We start from the raw sequence: 24368 nt of genomic DNA, 5'->3' as shown, positions 1-24368 counted from the left end.
TGATTTCCTCTAATGAAATATCAATATTTACATCTTCATTTCCAGCCCACTGCCTTGGCGGGGTTTGACCAAACATGACACAATATTGACCAAATCAGACAGGCCTGTCTGCGCACTTGAAGGGCCTTTTCCACTCCACTGCTGAGTGCACCGGCAGATATCTGTCTAAAGGTCTTTGTGGCGGGGATACAGAGATAATAACCATGCAGAGTTTTTCTTTGTTCACTTTGATGTAAGCATCCCACTTATATAAAAAACATCATGCATTTGTTTCTTAAAAGGATTTTCAAATTCCAAGATGTTTGGTCCTGCATGCAAACGACTGAAATCCAGTTCAATCAAGACAGAGGGAGAAAAAGATATATAGACGACCGAGAGCCCAGCTGACCACTAACTGCATCAACACCATCATTCATAGCTCAGAGGGTGGAAACAAGACCAACTGAAGACCAGCAACAGAAGCCAAAACTATCATCTCTTCCTTTATCTCCCCAAAAGCCCTCGGCTGTTGGCAGGAGGGGGCAGCCCGAACCCACAGACGGCTGCTCCAAACCCCTCGTAGAGATTAATCAGCACGCCGTTTCATCTGCCAGATCATGGGACGGTCCAAAATGAAATGCTGGAGATTTCTGTTGAGCTGGAGTTCATATTCTATTAATTTATTATTGTTTCCCTCTCCCCGAGGGCCATTAGCACGGGTAATAAAAAGAGATGTAATTACGAGGCACGGTGGCCCCCTCCAGCTGCAGCCCCCTCGTAACTCAGCCTCAATCAGACAACGGAGCAGACAGAGGGAGGGAGGGAGGGAGGGAGGGAGGGAGGGAGGAGGAGGGAAAAAGAGGGCAAGAGGGAGAGAGAGAGAGAGAGAGAGAGAGAGAGAGAGAAATGGGGGATAAAAGAGAAGAGAAGATATGGGCCAGAGAGGAGCGAGATAAGAGAAAGAGAGAGAAAAGGGGGGCCGCAGAATGAGCGGAATAGGAAGCGAGAGATAGAAAGAGGAAAGAGAGTAATTCTGCCTGGACGGGGGCTGATCTATCATGGCCAGCTATCAGAAGGACAAGCAGGCCCTGAAGACTTCTGCCCAGAGGCAATCTCACCTCAGCCAAGTCAAGTGCTCTCCGGGCTCCAGTTGGAGTAAAACTGCCCCTAACAGGACCCCAGAGGTTCAGCACGTCTCTTTTTCCCCTTTTCTAACCTCAAACTGAACCGAATGATCACGAGATTATTCTGTATCAAAGCTTTTAATATTAGACGGAAAAGAACGTGTGCACTTTTCATTGTATAGATTCCTGTGATCTGACAGAGCGGCACGCCACAGTGTAAGATCTATAACCAGTACGGCAATGAATGGCAATTTAGAGCAGCTTTATAATGGCGAGTGTGCGCACAGGCTTGTTTGTGTGCTTCTTTGTGTGTATGTGTGTGTTATTGTGTGCTTCTGTGTGTGTGGCTTGCAGCTGCCGACCATGATTCTTCTTGAATTTACATGACAGCATCAGGAGGACCCAATCAATAGCTGCTGGGTAATAAATTGCTGTGCTTGACATAAATAATGTGACCTGGAGTCGTCCAGCCACATGTAACTCACAAACAGCTCCAGCTTCCTCTGGATGCTGATTTTAATGACACATCGGGAGTTTTTATAGCAAACAAAATCGTGTCAATACAAACTAAACGATTAAAAAAAAAAAAAAAGAGGTTGAAGACTGAAAATGAATCTTGGTTTTTTTTTCCTTCAGCTCCAGCGCTCACTCGCAGAGAGAGACAGCTATCTGCCGACTTTGGACGTGATAACCAGCCCATTATCCCTTTGTAAGTAGCTGGGGAATGGGCGATTTGACCAGTAGCCTGTGAACGTTATTAGGTTGAATAACGTCAAATACAGTAATCCCCTTGTTTTAATCTGGACCCTGTGACCTTGTGACCCGAGCGGAGAAGTCTTTAACCCTCCCCAGGGTCCCACCGCCCTACACTGACTGTTACATATCTCTTGTTTAGCCGCAAAGGCCAGCGCGAATCAGGCTTTAATCATTGCCGTAATTACACATAATTTATCTCCGCTGCCATCAAGCAACACTGCTTAATGAGGGATGGTGCACTGCCGCCGATCACTTAAAGGCACATCAGCATTAAAGATTTCCTGCAGAGCAATTTAAATCAAATATTGTGGAAAGTTCAACGCGTGAGGATGCGTTTTTAGTATTTCTATGAATTTTCTACAGATTCACAATATCAACAGTGTACACATATATAATCGTGATGCTGTATGTACCTGCTCATGCGTCACAGTAACTAAACAAAGCCCTCCCCCCACCCTGCCTGGCAAATGACCCCTTCCCGGCCGTGCACACTCCTGACTGCCTGTCTGTCGCCGATACGCCCCCATCTCAATCTCCCCGCAGCCTCTCCGCCGTCTTCCCGCTCTCCTGCCCGGGTCCGGGGCCTCAGCATCCACCTGATTGTTCAATCTATCTTTATCTCCTGTGTTGAAGCCTACGTCAGAGGGTAAATTGAATATACTAAGAGCTGTCTGTTGGTGTCTATATTTAATATAGTGCACTGATGAGGTGCTGATTTATTGCTGGGCAGTATTCACACTCTATTACAAGGAGATTACGCAGCTTGAGTGGGATCAGGCTGGCAACACAGTAAGTAGATTTCACAATTTAATGGCAAAGAGAAAACAGGAGCCCGGAGGGGGCTGGAGGAGGGTGGGCTGATGGGCAGGCGGGTGGGTGATTACGGTGGAGGGTTGAGCTGACACAAACACGACAACGTACACGAGGTGCGATCTCTTTTTAACATCGCTGCCTCCGATGCTAACAGCTAACACGGCAGGCGGCTGTCTGTCAACCGCGGAGCTGATGAGCTGGAATCCAATAACGCGCAGATGATGAATATTCCCAAAACACCAGTAATGAAGAGAACAATGCAACCAATCCTGTTTCATTAGATTAATCTGGTCGGCATCTAATACCCAAAAATGTAGCGACACAAGAGAAGGATGTAGGAAATTAATTTCTCAGCACTATAAACAAAAAGGAGTGTCTGACACAGTATAAATTACAATGTTGTTTAAATATTTTACATTCTAGCGGTGACATGCCAGAGCAAAAATATGTTTTATTGTGTAGGAGCGGCGGCAGCAGCAGCAGAGTGTCAATGTTTGCTTGGCCCCTCACCCTTCAGAGAATTCCCAGATGAAAACACTCGGGCCTGGGAAGCTGCGGTGGAAGCTGGCAAACACCAAACGACAAGCGCCTCTTGGATAAGCAGCATGCGCGGCAGTTTTTACATATGAACACATGACATTCCCACTGCGGGTGGGAAGGGACGTGGGGTGGGCGAAGGGCTTCAGGGGTCACGCCGACGTTCTGTCACTCCTGAGGAAGGCGACAGTGTCAAGGTGGTAAACAGGGTCGGGTGTACCGGAGCTGTCAGAACACTCAGTTCCTCCCTAAACCTCTCGGACAGAGTGAAATGCAGCTTTATGGGATGGAAGGGGGCCAGAGGGGTGGACAGTGCACTGCTATGTGTGTCAAAGGTTGTTAGCACCTTAGGAGCAACAAGCCATCTGTCAGCATCCCCCTACCACTGCTCCTAATGACCCTGCCCCCCAGGCAACAGCCGTGTTAGACTGCTTCATGGTGCTATTTGGAGCAGTCACACTCGTGTCCAAAAGCTCCGCAGCGATTATCAATTAATCAAACGCAGACTCAGAACGAGGGCGAGGCCGCAGCCTGGCGATGGCGAAACCTGTGAAAAGGCTCTTGATAAGTGACAGCAGCCTTCAATGTCTACCTCATTAAACTAACAAGTGCACCTGATCTGATTGATTAACTGTGTTTTCATTTCATTTTAAATCATTTTCAAAAAATCCTGTACAACCGATAAAGCACTTCACGTATGCAAGCCGACCTTTCATGGTATGCTAAAGAGGGCCGGGATGACAAAGATGACATTGGACCCTGTGCGGCAAAGACACCATCTACGCTAATGACAGAGCTTTGATGTCCTCCTATTGCCCTCCAATTAAAACTCAATAGGGCCACTCGACTCCATATTATGCCACTTTCAAACACATTTTCAAATGTTAGCTTAGAATAGGGGAAATTTAAAAATCAATTGGGAGAAGGTAAGTGCCAATTTTCGTGACATTTAAATTGTTACGTTTGGACTCTAGTTATTGGCCCATCTGTCAATGGCCCTAATCAATGTGGTCTAGTTCATAATGAACTGTTAATCTTTTTAATTCCTTTGCCTAAGGCTGCAAAAATCTATCAGAATGCAATCAGCAGTTTTATACCTCCATTCCTTTCTTGTCCCGGAGCGGACGCAGGGAGAAATATGGTAGGAACGGAGCATGGTAGGCCGCCCTGGGGTACCGTTGGTGCATGGAGTGTTAGTGCACGGAGTCTCGCTCAACCAGTGAACCGTCTCTGATCAGGTTCAGCCATGTACAACTCAATTATGCAGCCATTTCATGGCCAGAGGACACCCACTGTCCTAATACAGACACCACCAGAGGGACCGGCACAAACCAGGCACTCTCGCTGGAGTGGAAGTCTTTATTCTGTCACTGTCTTTTTGATCTAAGAGGTATATGTGTGATTCTTGTATAAAAGTTAAAATGTGACCAAACATAAAACAACAGCACAAGCGTCTGAGTGTCTGTGTTTGTACAGACCAGAATAATCTACTTAAACTGCATCGACTTGCAGGTGCAGAGCAACTGTTGGGTACAAGGTACTCGCTCCCCGTTGGAGCAGGCTTACTGCCCCCGCATCTTGGGTTATATGATCATTATCGACACATTCGGAATGACAAGTTCCCTGCCGCAGTCTGATGGGGCAAATCCCATTAACATTATGGATCAGTCCACTGTACAATACGTGTTAGTATAATCTGATTAACGGAGCTTCAGCACGATGACACATAAAATCCGAGTTAGAGTGTACACATCTTAAAATGATGACGCACTCCAGGATACAAGCTGAAAACTTTCAACCCAGTGTATATAAACAGTGTGTCAAGAGTTTGTTAATGAAGACCAATTTAAATTTTTTATAAATGTCTAATGTTGTGTACCATTTTCACATTCAGGCGATTAAGCGTCCTCCTATTTTTTTCCACAATAAAATAAAAAAAGATAAGACTTTCTTTCTCCTGTGTATATATGTGTGTGTTTGTGTGTGTTTGTGTGTCGTCCTGAGTTATACCACCATGCCTGCATACAATCTACCCTCAGGAGCCGGCATGGGAATGTGGCAGTGTTTGTGTTCACGTGTGTGTCGCCGCTCTAATTTTTGGGTCACAACGATGAGAGTGTGTTATCGGGTCAGTGGTGATCCAGTCCTGAGTAAGCTCCTTGGTTAAACTCTCAGTGTGCTGACCATGCAGGGTCTGCGAGGAGTGATCCAAACAGTTTAGACGCGTAAGGGGCCACGGCTGAAGCCAGGGCCTGCGAGCATATCCATCTCTAATCTCCTTACTATCAGATCTGTACCCGATTAATACCCCTCCTTCTGAGAAGTGCCTCTAATACCTTTTCAGAACAAAATGCACCTGTCTGAGGTCAGCTGGAGTCCACTTCCCTTTACTGGAAAATAAACGAACATGTGAATCTGTGGATTTATCTCCTAAATTAACTGTTATGATGCTCCAGTATGCACACACCACAGAGCCAGTGTGTGCATCAGTGCTGTAGCGATGTGGCACATCCCATGCACGCTGACAGCTGTCTGCCTGTCCCAAGTTATGCTGATGAGAAGATGAGGTTATGGAGGTGCCGCTGAGGGACACATTCATTTAGTTTGTTTCCCCCTCCACGCCTGCAGCACTGTAATGTTATAGAGTTATGGGGGTCAAGCACGAGATCAAGGAGAATCTGCCTCGGTTGCAGAAAAAAAAATAAAGGAGCGGCTAAACAACGTGTTCTCCGTCAAAATCAGAGGAAAACTCTCGAAGGGAGCAAAATCTGTGCCGACGCGAGGCAGTGCATCCTTACTTCAACGGCCTCTCATAACCTAACACCTCGTTTATCAGAATGTCTATGGGGCAAGGAAGAAACACGATTATGCCCATCAATAATTCAACGTGTGTGTGTGTGCTCGTGTGTGTCCATATGTGTGTGTGTGTGTGTGTGTGTGATATGATGTCTTGTTTGACTGGGCAGGTCCCCAACTTTGCTCTAAATCTCCCTGGTGATTACAGCATACATTGGCACCGGGTGTGTTCCCCCCTCTCCATTCAATGCAGGGATTTTTAGATGCACTCTATTGATTTGTTCCTTTCGCAGCTACGTCCATTTTGCACCACCACCAACCTCCACACACCCCGAGGCTGTATGAGCTGCTGTCATTAATTATCTGTGTGTGTGTGTGCAGGTTTTTTGGGTGTGTGTGAGACAGGAGGTAGAGAAAGATAGAAAAATATTTCAAAAAAGGGATGAAAGTACCTCAAAATAAGACTGAAAAAAGAAGATAATGGAGGAAAAATAATTGCGTTATACCTGGGATGTGTTTAGCCCAGCCGATGATGACCACCAGCTCGCGGTCAGCCAGGTCGCACAGCGTGGTCAGAGCCTTGATGTCGCTCTCGGGCATGGTGGGGTCAGGCATGGCATAGATCTTCTCCGGCTCCGCCACCAACAGGTGAGACACTATCTTTGTGACTGAGGATAGGAGGAGGAAGGAGGGGGGAGATGTCAAAGCAAAGCAGGGGTCCGAGGTCGAATCACAGCAGAGCTCAGCGAAGCACAAAGATGCATCGCACTGATAACAAAGAATTGTACATCGGTGAAATATCCTGTTCATTGTTGGCGGCCTCACTTTGACTATTTTTTTCTATTTCTCATGATGCAAACTAATGACTGGAACCAAGTGAAAGCTCGTCTCCCTACTGAATGCATGCCAGTACAAGGCATATGTTTGAAAACACTAGTATTCGTCGTCGTTTAAAATCTGTCCACTGTCCACACATGGGAGAGACAGGGAAACATGAGTCCGGCCCTGGATTTAGTCTCGGTTGTCTCAGTTTTACCTGCGCGCTGGCCTGACAGAGGGAGAAGGAGGAGGGAGACAACGGGCAAGTGACAGAGCAGTACTCACGAGGCTTTTTGGTGGGAGGGGGGAGCGTCAAACCCAGGTACGGGTTGTTTTCTGTGTCCAACCTCCGCTTGTACTTCTGTCTGCCTCCTCGCACGCGGTCCAGACGAACCCCTGCGAAGCGAGATGACAAAAGGACGATAAATGAGGAGTTGTGCATTCTTTTATAAAATACATGAAAATGAAAAGTTGTGAATTATTCAAGATTTTTACAGCAGTAAAAAAAACACAAGTATATGCAAAATAAATCCTCCATATGTACATGCACCCCAACATACTATTAGATGATGTGTAAAAGCTGTGGTGGGAGTGACCGCGCTTGTCTGTAGCTTGTATGTAAGCATTGTAAAAAGGACTGCATAGGTGCATCAGTGTGTGTGTGTGTCTGTGTGTGTGTGTGTGCGAATGTGTCAGAGGCGCGGCTGCCTTCCCATATGTGGTCCATGCCTGGCTGGTCTACTGTGACACAGCTGAGCCCAGAGCAGGTCTAAACATATGAATATTTAACGCAGGGTCAATGATCTCACAGACTGGCCTTCTAATTATTTAGGTTTTTGGTCGAGGCAGACAGCATACTAATTAGCTGCCAGCTACATGCTTCCTTGCGTGTCTGTGTGTGTGTGTGTGTGTGTGTATAAGAGAGAGAGAGAGCGGTCTCAGGTGTGTGCTTGTCGGGGTCCGGAAAAAAGAAACTTTACCAGCCTACAAGCAAAGACACAGTCCCCACACACACTGTACAAAACACCCACTGTCATACAGCAGATAGATAACTAGGTATTGCTTTCCCATAAAAGACCCTTATTTCACCCCTCTTTCACTGGAGGAGCACCGAGGCCTTATCACCCCCGGCCACACCTAGGGGCCCAGGTTCCACACTGATACTGTAAATGTCAAACCGGCCTCATCATAACATAAGTTATTTATTATCTCATTATTTGATAAGGATGTTTCCATTTGGATGTCTTTTCTATTCTATTAATTTTCAACATAGTTAAAATATTTCATCTACACTCTTCTATTTATTTGATACCACCGGGCAGGTATTTGGTTATTTAATGTAATTGTATGCAAACATTTATATCCTGCCCCGTTGAGTGTCACTGTGACCGTGCAGCCTAAATATCCCTGATATCTTAATCCTGTCAAGAGGGAGAATCCCTTCAATTTACCTTGTATGCATAATGCAACCCCCCCTCCCACCACCCACCACACACACACACACCCAAAACAAATTTAATACTAAAGGGTGGAGGAGAAAAGGTTCAATGAAATGCTCGCGGTGGTGGTGGAGTTAATTTGTCAGCCCCCTGCGCGTCCTCTGAGCGAACAACACCCAGCAGCCAGAGCACTTCCTTGATGATTTCATCACTTTATAACAGGGAGGACGGTGTCAAACCCGGGCATTGTATAGCCACCGCAAATGAGCCTAATACAATTTGTCCGTCAGCGAGTGCTCTTGGAGAGGATGAGTTTGGATGTGTCCCATGCATGGCGATTGGAGGTCGCCCAGTGCGGAAAAGGGAAATCAGATGATGTCTGTTGGAAACGCTGGCCTTTATTCAACAAACAGGGGATTTATGCAAAAATTACTTTTATCTCGCATGGCTCCTTTTACCAAAACTGAGTGTGGTGAGGAGGGGGGTGTCCAGCAAACTGTATTATCATCATGCAACTGTAGAATAGAGATTTTGTCTGCTTATATAAATTATTTGATTCCCTGGAAACACAAATCTGATTAGGATTGTCTTTCAATTTCCTGACACTGACAACCCACTAACCTAATTACCCCCGATTCCCAACAGAGCCCCAACCTTCCCAGCAGGCACTGGGGGGAATCATCTGATAGCAACAACCTGTGCTTTACACACACACCCACGCACAATCCCACACGATGACAATTTCAACTTTATGTGTATCATATCGAGAAATCCTTTTTCCACTGTGAAGGCGTCTCGAGAATGGTGTTCACCTCCCTGCATTCGCTGCTCAGGTTTAAGTGCTTACGAACTTTTCAGTTCAGCGCACATGTTGCCGTTACGTCTGCTGGCACGGAAAAATTCCTCTCGCTGTCAAACCTGATGTCACCACTTTCTAAACTTTCTTCCGACACTCTCCCGATGAGCTCGGCCGCTGCCAGGTGGCTGCGCTTCTGCTCCCCGCGACCCTCTCGGCTGCCTGAGTCATGTGGCTGTGTCAGCCGGTGTAAAGCCAGCGATCAAGGTAGATGGGTGCCTCTTTTAATTAGAGCAGTCCTGGCCATAATTAACAGATGCTGACAGGAATTAAAGCCTGGCACTAACCTGTCTCATTTTACTGTCCGACCGGGCCAGACACAGGCAGAGAGGGGAAGAGAGTGATTAAGAGCAGCTAGAGGGATTCATTCACTCGCGCTGTCAGGCACTAAGTCCAGGACTTTATAGGAGCCTTTGTGAGGTTCATATGTCCCTTTGGTGACACCCGAAGCTTTAAGTGACCGGTGTGTTGCGCTTCTTCCAGAGTAAACAGTAGGTGTGTTCTGAATGTGTGAAAAGGGTTGAGTACCATTTCATCTAAAGTCATCTCGCTGTTTTATGGCCTACTACACAGTGAAGCAAGGGTAGCGGCGGGTGAGCTCGGGTATCATCTCTTCAAAGCAGTGTGCTGGGGGAGAGGGCTTTTGGCCAAGGCGGCTGGCATTTGTGCACGGATTAGCCGAGGCCTCGGGGTGGGGGCTGGGGCCAGCTGACCTGGGGCTCTTCTTTCTCTCCAAAAACAATAATAATCCCCTTCCGAGCACACTCCTACAGAAGAGCCTGTCTTCACTCACTTTGTGAGGTCGGCCGTGCTAGGGGCCCTTATTTTGAGTCGCTCACCTGTTCTGGGTGTCTCTCCCTGGGGGAAAGTGTCAGGATGTCTGGGATGGTTGGCAATGCCAAGGGGGGCTTAGGCGGACCCTTTTTTAGCTGGGAAAATCAGAAGGCCACATGGCAAGGCATGGTGAACCTTGCCTTTCAAGGAAGCCGCCCTGTTAAACTGCCATCAGCACTATTTCAAAGAGCCCCCGTTGCCAGCTTTGCATGCTTGTAAGTGTGTTGCAGCATTTTTAATCACGAGTGGTGATGAGCGAGGGTAGCGGAAAAACTGTCAGGCCTCTGCGCCCCCTCCCAATCTGCTGACCCTCAGGGGCTGCCATAGTGACACCCTCGTCACATACTCCATTTACAGGTTAGCTACATCATCCCTATTGAGTTGACATCCCCTGCTCATACTGCTAATTGTTTTAGATTTAAGTAATGAAAAGAAGTCAACATTTCAAGTTGAGACTTTTATCAGCAGAAGCTTCTTTATTACTATCTTACTATTGTCATTGTTACATCCTGGAGGCTCTTTTAACAGACGGCCTGTGACACACGTGCCCATTTACATGTCTAGTATTTCAGGAACCATACATGTGAGCGTGGTGTGGTTTGCATGCATGTTCTGTATGTTGTGTATGCGACTGTAATGGGGCTATTGTGGGACGTGGTGGTTCTCTGCATGCCATGTCTGCTGGACAATGAGAGGTGTATTGTATATCAGCACTAACACACTTTGCTTCTTTGTTGAGTGAATGTACACGACTGTCGCCATGTTCTACCTTCACACAAAGCACTGTTACACTGTGAGGACACAATATATTGTCCGTAGTCAAGGCAACAGACGTGTGCAGAACTAGACGAGGTCAAATTCTTTTATATATCTGAACCATGTGAGGTGTCCATGTGAGAAGTTGTGAAACCACATTAGTCTTAGCAGCATATTCATGATGCATCTCGTCGTTTTGCTTTCTGCCTTGTGTCAGCTGGTTTCAGCTCTTTCAGTTTGATTCGGTCCGACTCTCTGTGCTCACATATAAAGTATTTTACCATTTGAGTACAGTAAAATTCTCAATGAGGCTGTCGTCACTTGTATGTATGATATAAGTGACTGAAACGAGGCCAATTAAGAATCAAATATAACCCAACAGTCACTTCCAAACTATTTCCGAGCTGCTGCACTGCCCTGTTAAAATTCTCCTTATGCTTTCAGCCTGTTTTGTTTGTTTGAAAGCAAGATTACATAAACACAACTGGACGGATTTCCATGAAACTGGGTGGAAGGGTATGGGTAAGGTGCACATATTGGGATCCAGGAACATTGCCAAATATTTCTACTTTTTCCCAGGGAATAATTCATGTATTTGGAGAAAAAAAAGAAAAAAAAGAATTAGGCATCATTTAGGGAACTGATATCTAAGAGTGTGTGTAATTTGGTGCAGCTTAATTGAATTTAAGGTGGCTGTTGAGCCCTGACGGAAGTGTATGCGCTCTACTGAGCGTAATGATGTCTTTCAAAAACTGTCTTAGTCCAAAAATATGGTTAATTGGTCACTAAGAGCTTTTTTGAAAAAATAAAAGGGAAAGAGGTGTGAGAAGTCGGTAAATGTAGCGACAAAAATGTATTTTTCAGGGACGGTGCATATTAATATCAACACTGTCAATATGCCAAGAGGTTAATTTTCATCGTGGTCACTGGCCAGTTGGCAGCCTGAAATCTAATAAAAAAAAAAGGATCATCCAACTATGAAACTGGCAACTATCAGTGGAACTTCAGTCAATCATGAGGCAGTCGGCTGTCCAACTTCAACATGGACTCAACTCTTATCAGTCAGTCTGCGATGTAAAACTGGACCACGGTCAGTCCAGCCAAAAATATTTATCTAATTTACAACAAAAAAAATATTTTCTTTCTGGGTCTGTTTGCGTATGTGGACGCTTCTGTGTGTGACTGAGCGGGGGAGGAAGTCGGCGCAGGGAGCAACTGCCACTGAATGATGTCAATGTAATCTCTCAATAGTATCTTGTCTTCTCTCTCGCTCTAAGCTCGGATCCGTTTCCATTGATCAGAGGAAAAACCTGTTGCCCCCCCGACATTTGATTCTTCTATTGATCACTTCCTCCTTTATACAGTCGAGGGAAAGTACAGCGACTCAACACAGGGTTTAGGCAGCTCTCCTGTAATTAGACTGCTGATCTTCTGGGAGCATTTTCCCTACACCTGCTTCTATGACTTCATCGTTTGAAGTGTAAAATTAGAAATATCCACCCCTTCCTCTAAATTTGCACAATATTGTTGAGATATAGTGATGGATTGAAAGGTCTGTTTCATTGGGGGGCAGCACTGTACTTTGTTGGAGCTGGGGAGTTATAATTAGGCGACTTTCCATTCAGATACAATGTGACCTTTCTGCAGTAATGAAAGTAAGTTGCAACCTCAGTCACATGAGCGGTGACCATCTCCACACCCGGGGCCCGAGCATGGCGTTGAGCCGACGGCTTCATGGAGCTTACAGTGGCCACAGACCACGTGTCTCTCTCTTTCCATTTTACCCCGGTGACACTGCCTCGTGGCTGAGCTGACGCAAAACTGCACCTCGCATCCCTTCCGTTCGATCGTGACGAGCGCGTTTAATCATTTGTGAGAGGAATCACGATCTCCGGCGGCACCTGCACAAGGCTTCAATCAGTCTGTGACAATAGTTGCAGAGGTTGGCGATGACGGTCGCTATGTAAAAGAGGAGGGTCATTCTTATTCTGGCAATGTGCTGAACACACAGAAGTGTGCATTATAACCTCGGGCTTAGCCGAAGTCTGCATATTTGAGTTTGACACTCTTTTAACTCTGACCTGACACTGGTCATTCATTTATAGCCACGGCTACATATTTTTGTAGTCTCCTATTCACCAAGATGATATATTGGCATAAATTTTTCATCAGATAGTAATGCGATTACTCTGTCTTTCTGGCACTGAGGCTTTATCTGGCTGCATGCAGTCCAGGGGATTCTGTTACTGTGTGGAGATCCATACGGGCTATGACTCCGGCTTCAGGTGGCAAAAGGATATATATGCATCTATAAATCCCGCTCTCCGATGAATAATAGGAAGGATAATGGTGGAATATATATATATATATATATATATATATATAAACTCTAAAGAGACTGACAGGGAATTGAAAAATGTATGGTTTTTGCAGAATTTCATTCATGGTTACATCTTCTATCTGCTCGTATTTATATAACTATGAGGGACGATCACACTTTGCAGAAGCACCACCTGACCCACACTCATCAGCACTTGAGGAAAGGAAGAAAAAAAAAATGAATAACATCTTTCCTTACAGAATCCCTAAGCTGCTCCCAGAGGAGGCTTGAATAAATACAACACTGTCACTTCACCCCCCGAGCCACATATCTTTCATTATTCATTTGTCTGGCGCTTCTTGGAGCCACCAACAAGTGAGGAAGAGCTACAGAGAGCTACAGAGAGGCAGGTGAGAGCACACTCACTAATACAATGGGATAAGAGGGAACGGATAGGTGCCCCCAGAAGAGCAGCCGAGCCTCGGGGTCTCAGGGAGCTCCGTCTAAGTCTGCAATATAGGAAGGGTGGGTGGTGGGGGGTGTGAGCCCCAGCCAGACAAATCCATCGGAAGCATGTTTAATTGTCGCTGAATTCCCTGCTGGTGTGACTTAAAAAGGGGAAAAAAAGCATCCACAGGAAGAGAGCTGAGATGTTCGGAAAACATTTAGTGGATCAATATGCCGGGGAGAGCTGAGACTGTGTGTGCTCAGGGACCCGGCCTGAGCCCTTCCAGGCGGAATACTGTTACATTTCTATTACTCAGACCGCGGGATCAACCTATTCAGCATATTTCTGTCCCCAGCTCAACTGCAAATTATTTACTGCTGTGTAGGTAGGAGGGGGAGGACAGGGCGGCCGAGAACCGGTGTCTGCGTGCAAATCTCTCGCTCGGAAATAAAAGCATCATGAGTGTGTGATGTCGTAGTATTCCACTATTCCCCTTATCACATGAATGGAGGTTTTGTTTTTGCATAAATGTGTTTTTTATACCAAAAATAATATATATAATACATACAGTGCTGTTATGTGTATCTTGTGGATGCAGGAATAATAAAAAATGTTCTTACTCTTCTTACCTTCTTTGAGCATCCCCACTTTGAGGCATTTCATGAAGCGACAGGCCTGACATGATTTGCGTCTTCGTTTCGTGATCTCACACTCGTTTGTGGCGGGACAGCTGTATTCTATGTTACCTGAGAACAAGAAGAAGAAGAAGAAAACCAGGTTAGCACCAGCAAAATTCGATGATGGCCTAGAGCAGTAAAATTCAAAGCAAAATGTTGTGAACATTTTTAAATATTGGGTGTGTAGAGGCAATTTTTCTGGCACTAAAGGGAACCCAGTGCTAAATTGGGCCCTGCCGGTGGTTAAACAAACACCAGTGTGTACTCTGTTTGCCATCGCATGCTCTATAATAAATCATCTTTTGCTAACCAAGCACGGCCACTTGTTAATCATCCGGATTTCTAAAGAATCCATTTCTGCGGTGTGAAGGTGGCTCGGGCGTCCTCCAGCGAGTACAGAACCTTCCTGGGGGCTACAGCAGGAGGAGGAGCTGGGGTAAGAGGTAAAGTTTGGTGGTGGAGGGGGGGGGGGGGGGTTGGAGGCAAAGCTCCTATAGTCCTCCAGGACCCATAAGTAGACACCATCCTGGTCCAGCACTAAATTGGCCTCATTAATTCTGCGCGTGTCCCCTCCGGGCCCCGGGGCGCAGGACGTGTCCCCCTGCGCTCAGAGGGGCCTGCCGCGGATTCAATAGCGGGCTGGAGAGCCACACGCACGCTGCCCCCGACCACTTTACATAATACTGCAGCAGACCCAAACCTGTTGTTACCACTGTTGCCCATTGTTGACTATTTACATAGTGCACAGGCAAGAGGCCTAATGCATTATTCAAGTGCAGCGTCTGATTCCAGGACGGAGCAATGAAAGAGTTTCATTGCTGCACAATAAAAGAGTCGGTTCTGCTCTACTCTAGCATTAGCTGTAGAGGGACAGGATGTGTGAGGCACCTCCTCCGCTTCTGTGCGACTCCCTGCATTTTACTGTATTCGGGGGGTTTTCAATAAAGGGTTTCAGTGTAATGGTTCCTTCAGCCTCCTCCTCCTGAAAGGGCTTTCAGCTTTAAAGCATTTGACATTGGTATTTTTCTAAACTTTTCTTTGAACCCCGGGTTTATGCCTTTGTCGGTATCTGACAGAAACGGATTATTGAGCCATGTAAAAAGGTAATTTAATCATCATAATTCCCAAAATACAGCTTTTTCTCCTTCCACTCAAATACATGCAGGTAAAACAATATATTTCCCGAAACGCACACATGCAACATGTCCGTTTGTATTTTTTCATTTTTCAGTCTGACAGACACAAATCCACACAGCACACCAACATCCTGCAGCTGCTCCACTTCTCTGACCCTCACTCCATCTTCCTGTACGGAGAAACACAGGGCTGCGTAATATTCCACCGGCGTCCCTCCACTAGCCCTCCAACACCCTTTGACAACTTATGCAATTATGTTAACATTATTGGACAGATCAAGCGGAGGCTCCCAAGATGTTATAAATAATTAGAAATTCCTCCTTATATCTGGGTTAGAAATCATTATGCTAATTCTCCTCATCTCGTCGGGATTGGGGTAAATAAAGGTGTGAGGGAGTCGGCTGATGAGCCCTGATTGTCTGCTCTCTCTGTTGTCGTAGCAGAACCAGACCATAATAATCCTAACCCATTTCCCATATGCTGGCGGGAGGGATAATCAGCGGCGGCCCCTGCGATGGAATCAATTCATGGAGGCCTTTTTGGTTAGTGTTCACATTATTCACGAACCAATCAGCAGGATGTAAAGGACTAAATATATTTATAAAACATGGAGTTTGATTTAGAATTAAAAAATGTTTTTGTTTTAACTTAAATCCCTATGGTATATCATTTCAAGAACCCAGCAAATTGCGACTGCACGTGCGTGTTATGTTGTGGTTTTGACCGCAGTTGACCCTGTGCGTCCCTGAGGATGCTTTGTTTATGGGCGGTGGTGGTGGGGGGGGTTCTCTACACCACACCTGGTGGCTAACTGAGACAGGAGTCAGCCCATTGTTATTGCACACGGCAGACACACACAACAAACTCACACACCGCTCTGCTACTGTGTCCACCTGTCCTGTCGAGCCCCCTGTGCGTCTGTGTTCTGTCAGAGGGGGCTTCTCATAGCTCAATGCAGAGTGAGGGGAGGGCTACCTCATTTGTCAACGCTACACATATATATATATATATATATGAGAGAGGTTTAGTGTTCATATACATAGAGTAAGTCCCACTTCGTTGGATTAGAATTTGCTCTGATCTGATTGACACCACAGAAGAGCTAAATTTACTTTAGTTTATTATCTGATCCTGTTAAATGTTTGTTTGCATCAGTAATGTTTGGAGTAACAAGCCTATAATTTCATTTATGGTCGGTCGTCAATATGTCAAAGTTTTCATTTCATTTATGCTACATGCTAAATACGCCTGCAATTTATTTGGGTAATTACCGATTAGCCCTTTAATGTTCTTGTTAAATAAAAATGTAATTAAAGTTATTTAAAGTTACGTATTTAATGATTTTTTTCCTTCCTGGAATGAACTTAACTGAGAGAACTGAACTAAACTGAACCGTGTGCTCGTGCCTCTGAACAGGATAAGAAACGATCTATCTAATGTACGTCTCGATACAGAGGGACATGTACGCAGTGATTTAAAAAAGGGATTTCTGGTTACAATAGACTGAAACGTTTCATTTTACCGTTCAGAAATGATGTCTGGACTCGTAGCTCAGAGAGTAATAGCATTGTGTGTGTTTCACTTTCAGAAATGAAGCATACTGGCGTGAACCCCTTTAACCCGAGGGCCATTCTCGGGTTGATCCGTCTTTAGAGAGGTTACGGTATGGTTACCAATAACATTACGGAGTGAAGGCAGAAGAAAAAGATTTCCCTCCTTCTTCTCTTGATAAGTATCTGTCTCAATCTATTTTATGGCTTTTCAGGACCCATGCCAGGGCACAGAGGGGGAAAGTCAGGTCTTGTAAGTAAATTACAGTAAAATGGCAGGTATTTCTCATCAAAATCTAAACTGACTTTTACAGGCTTACTGTCAAGGTCTATTACTTCATATAAAAAGAGGGCCACCGAGTTCAGTTGGTTTTTCGGGCAATTTTACACTCGGGTTCAAAACGAGAAGAAAACACGGTTCAATAAGAGATTTATGATTTTGATTGGTGGGCCACGTGAGGAGCAGTGATGGGGAGGGGGGTTGATTAGGGAGCACTGCAGAAAAAAGGGTGGGGGTGTTTCTGGGACAGATGGAGATCCAGGTAGACATTAATTTGGACCCGGCCTTGACTAATGTAACCGTGTCCACGAAAGAGTTCAGGGGGCTTTTCAATGGCTGAGCAGGTGACACAAGATGGATTCTATGGAAAAATGTGGAGGGATTATCTGAGGACGTGTGGCCGGAGAGGGAATCGAAGCGGGTGCAAAGACAACGACGATTACGCTCCACTCTTTTACAGAGAGGGTTATTTAAACGCAGGTAAACCTGCTAAAAAAGACAAATGACTCCATTCCCATTGCCGGTAGAGGAGTTTGCCTTTCAGTTTTTTTTCCCCAGTGAGTCATGTTCGATGTCACGAATGCACCGTAAACTCTCTCGCCTCGCTGTCTTGCCAAATTAGCGCATTCACCTGGGTGTCACGTTTCCATCACTGCCGATCGGAGCCTTTTAAATCCTGTGTCTGCTGCAGAGTCATCTGACCCGGGAGTGCAGATAAAAGCTACATGTGGGTTTTTGCCCAGTGGAAACGGGGCTTCAGATAATAAATGCCTTAAATTGTAAAATATATTTTAGATACAAAAAACCAAATGATATCTTTAAAAGACAAATACAAATTTTCCTATTGAGAATTTGCTGCTACGAGAGGAAAAGGCACAGTTACTCAAGGTGATAACAAATGTGTCATGTCCATGGTTAACATTAACTGGGCTTAGTTTGCCCTAAGTGCTATGGAACAATGTGATAAAGGGCTGGAAAAGACAGCTCCTTTGTTTTCTCCTCATTAGGGAGGGTCGTCTCACACTCCACCCTTGACTGCCTCGTTATTCCTTTAATTAATCAGTTCCCATCAGCGGCACCCTCTCATTCTTTTCAAGGGCTCTACATCCCCGCTATTTACCTCCTCCATTTTCCTCCAGCGATCCAGCGTGCGTTTCTTTTTATCATTTCGGAAGGCTTCCACTCACCCCCCCCCCAAAAAAAAAGTCCCTCTGTCCTCCTGCCTCCTCCTGCCTCCTCTGCTTGGGACCCCTGTCTGATTATTATGCCATTAAGCCTCTCCTCCTCTCCTCTGAAAGAGCAGCAGGGTCCCTCTCCAATCTAAAGAAGTCCTGTTTTTTTTTTCTTCCCTCCTTTCCCTGAAATTACCCGGCGACGCGTGCCTGAGTTTCTAATTGGCATGCCTGTCCCTGGAGACGGCCCCCTCCCTTCTTCCTAATGAAAAGCCTCGGCCTTAATTACACTTTCCAAACGCTGATTGTTATTGACAAAACTCCTGTGGCTCGGACAAACGACGGCAGATTAGCTCCATTACAGGCAGCCCTCCAAGAAGAGAAAGAGAGGGATTTCAAATCGACAATGCAAAGTGAGGGGGGAGAAAAGAGGAGCTTTCATTTTTTTCCCTCCATGTACCTTCCTCTTAATTGTTTGGGCCATTGCTCCACTTAAGACGCCTCTTTCTTCCCCCGGTGCCTCTTTTCTGTTCCATTATGTTGCCGTCAGTGTACTTTTAGTCAGCGGACAAAAGCCCAGTTATGTTACTTGAGAGAAAATGTTCATCTTTTGTCAATAGACAGGATTGCTGATGGCAGCATGGGTAAACAGGAGGATTTGGCCTAATGCTTTTGTTTGCCTGCAAAAGGTACATAGACTGTCTAAAGCTGATATGGCTGCAACGTCCAAAATCAACACCTCACATCTAGACGGACACTCTGCTCTCCATAAAATTATGTGTTGATTAAAATATACTGAAAGCAGCGGATACTCACTCGGTTACAATATCAAGTTCCTATTTTTCTTCCACTCTTACTCATCTCATTTCACCGTAACCCGACCCTCTGGCTCATCTTACCTATTTTATCTAGTTTTTTTTTTTGCATGTGCTCCACCAGCAGGGCTTGGACCTGAGCAGCTGTGACTGTTGTGAGGATTTTTTTTTTTCAAGGCTCAACAAAATCTCCGTCTTCCTGATTAATCTGGAGCGGAGCGCACAGTTTCACAGCGGGGGGCCTTTCATTGCCTCTCTAATGAGAAGCTGTGATACATCATGACTCGCAGATAGCCAATCGCACCCTAGTCCCCAGGCGTGCACACACACACACACATAGACTGGACAGGGATAATAAAGCACATTCTCTAAGCCCCCCCAAACAGTCCCTACACTCCACAAAATCTGACCTCTGAGTGATGATGTCATGTCTATCAGACACCGCCAACCACGACAGATGATGTCATCATAACTCACTAGTCGTCTGTCCCATGTCATATTATTCCTTGTTTTCTGTTTTCGTTTAAGTCAGCGTGAATAGATCTTTTTAAAATGCAGTTATTTTGATAATAGATAAGTTTGCATGTTTTTAATGTTCCTTTCATATTAGATATTATTCATTGTACGGAAATACAAGTACAAGATTTTTTTTATGGATGTTTCTGGTCTCAGGAGGCAGAGAAAACATCTTGCACACTCCAATGATTTTTTTACATAGTGAATCGTTCCAGTGTTGTGGGGCCAAAGGTGGCTTGTACCGAGGCTGTTTTTGTGTCTGGTGATGCGGCGACATGGGATTTGAATAACTGGTATTGAGTGTTTGTTGGGAGGTGGTGAGAGGAGGGGAAAATACCTTGTATTGTCCTTTTAAAAAAGGCTTTGCAGGCCTCACAGGAGGCCACCCCATAGTGATACCCCGAGGCTATATCTCCACAGACCAGGCACAGCCTCTTGGGGAGGGAGTTCAACATGTATTCGCACTTTATGGACGAGTCCTCCATGATGGTGCTGGAGCAGTCGTCATAGCGCTTGCGGCAGGTGCCAGCCCCGAGTCCGCTGGGGGTGAACATAGGTGGAGAGTCCAGGCCGTTGGAGTGGTTATTCATAGTGCTGACATAGCCGCCGCTGGCGTCCGAGTTGCCGCTGGGGCTGTGGTGGCTGACCGTGTCGATGACCGAGGAGGGACTGGACGGCTCCGTCTTGATGTAAGACCCACAGCTGGAGGGTAGGTGCCGGTCATCAGCGGCCATTCTATTCAGCAGCCTGGGTGAGGTAAGGGGTGAGACACAGAGGGGAGAGGGGAGAGGGAGGAGGAGACGAGGAGGAGGATTAGCAGAGGTCTTCAAATCGTACAAATGAATCTCATCAATCAGGTGAGTGACAGAAAAACGTTTTTATGTGGCAGCCAACAACAGTTACAACACAAATGCTGCTTTCCTTTAACTAGACATTATGTTAAATGTTCTAGGTTTTAAAATAAGATGTATTTGAACATACTTGTACTTTATATTCAACTACACAGTTCAACTGTTCTTCTAGAGTAGATCTCAAACACTTTGATTTCATGCTTACATCTTTTTCAAATACAATCAAATAAAGTGTGTTTCTGAATATAAATATGCAACTTCTACTGTAGAAAAGATGGCAGAGTTTACACAGGTTTCGTTTGGCCAAGCGGTAATAATTTATTAATAATCAGATTTAAACGTATTTCACATCTACTATTGTCCTGTATCTATATTTAAGTCTTTCCAATTTTCTGTTCCTAACCTTCCTCATAAACAAGTGAACCAGGGGGGAGGGTCCTACTGTAAGTGCCTCATTAGCCACACACCATGGCAGCTGCAAACGTGCTTCAGTGTACAAATACACACATCCACACACACACAGTCACACACATCCACACACACAGCACACACACACACACACACACACACACACACACACACACACACACACACAGGAGGGATAGAGGGAAGAAGAAGAGAGAGAGAGCACTCAAATATAACAAACACACACACACACAAGGTGCAGACACAAAGAGCGCATCACCATGGGGGCATCTCCATAGTTTAGAGAGCAAGGTGGACCTTGGCTTGTCTCCTTGAGTCAGCAGTCAACCAAAAGGAATCAGGATGGCAAGATATTGACTTTTTCACTGTCTGCCTAATAACTGTATTTTGGAGTACATGCAATCCGATGCTGTAACGCGTGCAGACTAAAGTGCAGCCGTTTGGCTGTGGCCACAAAATGCACTCTGAAGCCTTCCATATAAATCTATTTCATTCTTGCTCTGTAACCTTTAACTTGAAATTGCGACGAGGGGCAGAAAAACTTAGCCTGGACACGTCCAGCTCATTTTCCTGTCTGTAAATAAAGTGAAGCGAAGCGGTGGACTGAGGAGATGGATAACTCGATGTATTGGGGATGCCGTGTGGACACGGTGACCTCCTTGGGTCAAGGCGAGGTCACACACTTACATACACACACACCCCTTTGCATTGGGTACCAGGGAAGGGGTGAAAGGTCACCTGCACTTGCCTGCATTAACAAAATTGAGCCTTGCATGGCTTATGCAAATGCGGACACGCGGGCTCCCAGTGAGTGGCAGCTAGACAGCCCAAGTTATGCCTTAGCACATTAGTTCCATTAGCATATTGCCAACTAATGGTAATGTTTACATATTTGACATGTCAGTTTACCGTCAGCTCTGAGAGAGGGGGGATGTCCCCTCTCTGGATCTATCGGGCTGGGCGATAGCTGCCTGTCTCAGAGTGCTTCAGAGGAAACCGGGGACGAGAGGCCTCCGCTGTGTCCCCTATTGGTCTGCCGCACTACCTCCTGCTCTCTGAGGCTGATTTAATTGTGAGGGTGGGTGACGGAGGGGTTCAGGCCCAGGGGTCAGTGGGTCAACCTTATTTTCTCACCCTGGCTTCCAGGCCCGTGGAGATGGGGGTCAGCGTGTCAAATTAAATCTCATTCCCGCGTTTCCTTCCCTGCTGTCATGTATATTCATCGGAGCTCCAGGTGCCTACCACTTCTGGAAATTCACAAAAAGGTTAACTGCTAAAATAAATAATAAAAAATGCCCCCTGTTAAAACCGTTGACCTTGTGGAATAAGCCCTTTGCCTGAGTACTCCTGGAATTCTTCTTACGATATAAAGCCTCCGCTATATAAAACTGATACACAACTACCACTCCGCGGGACAAAAAACGCCGTCCGACACACTTATCCTTCAGTTCCTCTCAATTCAAACAAAACATAAAATATGTGACTATTAGCGATGACATTGTGGGACTTTAGTCAGATTTGCTGTTTTAAAAAATGACCCACTTGTACTCTTAAATGTCCTTGCAGACAGAAAATTGAAAAAGTGAATCAATTTCATGCCTCTCTGAAATAGAACTTGCCGCTCGTGATAATGAATGCAGATTGCATCCCCATAAATTAACGCGCGGCTCTGTGTTCATCTGCTTTATGTTCTCGGTTTCAGATGGATATGTGCACCTGTGCGATAGGGCACCTGCACTTGGCTTATTAAAGGCTATATATTAAAACGCAGGAGCACAAGATGGCTCCATTTAGCTTTTATTTCACAAATTCAGAGTAAGCTTAACCCCGGTTCAAAGGCCATCCTCAGGGTGACACTTAGCATAATTGCATAAGTGTCTTAACTGTTTCTCCTCCAGCTCAATGTGGTCATTTATAATACATGTGCTGGCTAGAATCCCCTTAACTCATTCTGCTATGACACATCATACCACTGCTATGCTTATGTTTTTAACAAGGCTGCATATATTGATTAATGATACTGAGGGAATACTAACCACTTGAACCTGCCGTATTAATCAAAAATATTTCTATAAATATTCGTAATCTCTAATGGGACAGGTCCAATTTAAATCTATAAATACAATTGTATAAGAAAATGAATTACGAACATTAAATAGTTTGACAGCAGCAATGGTCCTGATAAATAATTCAATATGTGGGGCAGGTGCTAATTAGCTTGTGTGCTACACAGACAGAGCAGACCGGAAAGGGTCTGCTGAACTAACTGAGACTTGACGCTGTAAAATCTATAGTTCTCTCTGTCGCACTTCCTTCCTCAAGGTAAGAGCTTTTCAAATTCTGCTGCCTGGCCGACCAAAGGAGCAGCGCTCGTCTAAGATACAGTATCCCTCCCCTCGCTCCCTCCTTTACTCCCCCTCTCTGTTCCTCCTCCTTTTGTTCCCTTTGTACCGATCAAAATTCATGCTGAGTAGTGGGTTATGGGCCCACAAAGGCACACCGCACAGTTTGGTTTTAATCTGATTCCGACCAGCCCTCCTAACAGCATTTCAGATCCCTAATATCATTCCACCGGTGCTGCTGTGACCAGGATTAGCTGGACTAATGATCTGGCAGCTCATCTCACACTTGCTGTTCCTCGACTTTGAGGGGAGAACCGAGGAGGAGAGCGCTTTCCTCGCGTCTCGAGACTTCCCTCGCCTGCCAGCAAGACTCTGATCGTCATGTGACTGTGTCGTATAAGAATGCGGAACATTCAGGATCTAATTGAGCCAATTTGTACGTTTTCCTGCTGAGAGCTTCCTGCTTGAGGGGAGCCTTAGCTGTTCTCTACGGTGCGCTCCCTTTTTTATGTGTATTTCACAAACCTACATAGCCGCTGAGCTCAAACACTGAGTAAATTCCTGATGTCCTTTTACCTCTCAAGGCCACCAGATGCCAAAAAACATCATTTTCTAACATTTGCTAACCTCATCCCCGAGTGTCACATCCCTGCTACCTGATCAGACTGGGCAAGTGGAAGGGGAAAAGGGGCGGTGGGAGTGGGGGTTGACATCTGCAGGCAGGGTGATGGTGATATCAGATGCCCCAGTAGGGGCAGATCTGTCTGGAGGGCCCCAGGCGATGTGGCCTGATAAGCCACTGGCCCCAGAGTCAGCGCTGGTAGGACGAACTCAATTAGCTCCTGACAGACCTCCTCTCAGCCCGGCTCAGCCTCGCCGCCACAGCCACAAACCACTGGCAGCTGCCACGCTGACCTCTCCTCCAGGGGCCACTGCCACCTCTTACCGCTCCGACACGCAGCCAGGGACTCATATTTGGGAGAGCGGAGGAGACGCATGCTGAAAATGTGCACAGCCCAAACTAAGTAATACACCGATGATTGTACGCCACCAAGGGTGCTCGGTGTGGGTTCTCACAGGGGATAATGTAAATGAAAAGGCACTGGGAGCTCAGGGAGGGGAGTT

At 45.8% G+C, this 24368-nt stretch overlaps 1 protein-coding gene across 4 annotated transcripts in view; it reads right to left on the bottom strand.

The window, feature by feature from the left end:
* The window catches only part of esrrb (estrogen-related receptor beta), a 47501-nt gene that overhangs the window by 9852 nt on the left and 13281 nt on the right, over positions 1–24368 (bottom strand). For 3 of the 4 annotated variants that reach the window (XM_035168925.2, XM_035168926.2, XM_035168923.2), the window contains 4 exons: positions 19962–20371; positions 14098–14223; positions 7110–7220; positions 6512–6673 (listed from right to left, as the gene is read on the bottom strand). In XM_035168925.2, coding sequence (XP_035024816.1) covers positions 6512–6673; positions 7110–7220; positions 14098–14223; positions 19962–20358 — 796 coding nt within the window. In that variant the 5' untranslated portion in view covers positions 20359–20371. The remainder of the gene's footprint in view (positions 1–6511; positions 6674–7109; positions 7221–14097; positions 14224–19961; positions 20372–24368) is intronic. The other variant, XM_035168922.2, reaches the window with a different exon arrangement.

The sequence above is a fragment of the Hippoglossus stenolepis genome, chromosome 10, assembly GCF_022539355.2.
Source record: "Hippoglossus stenolepis isolate QCI-W04-F060 chromosome 10, HSTE1.2, whole genome shotgun sequence".
NCBI lineage: Eukaryota > Metazoa > Chordata > Actinopteri > Pleuronectiformes > Pleuronectidae > Hippoglossus > Hippoglossus stenolepis.
This window is presented reverse-complemented; position numbering and strand designations above follow the sequence as displayed.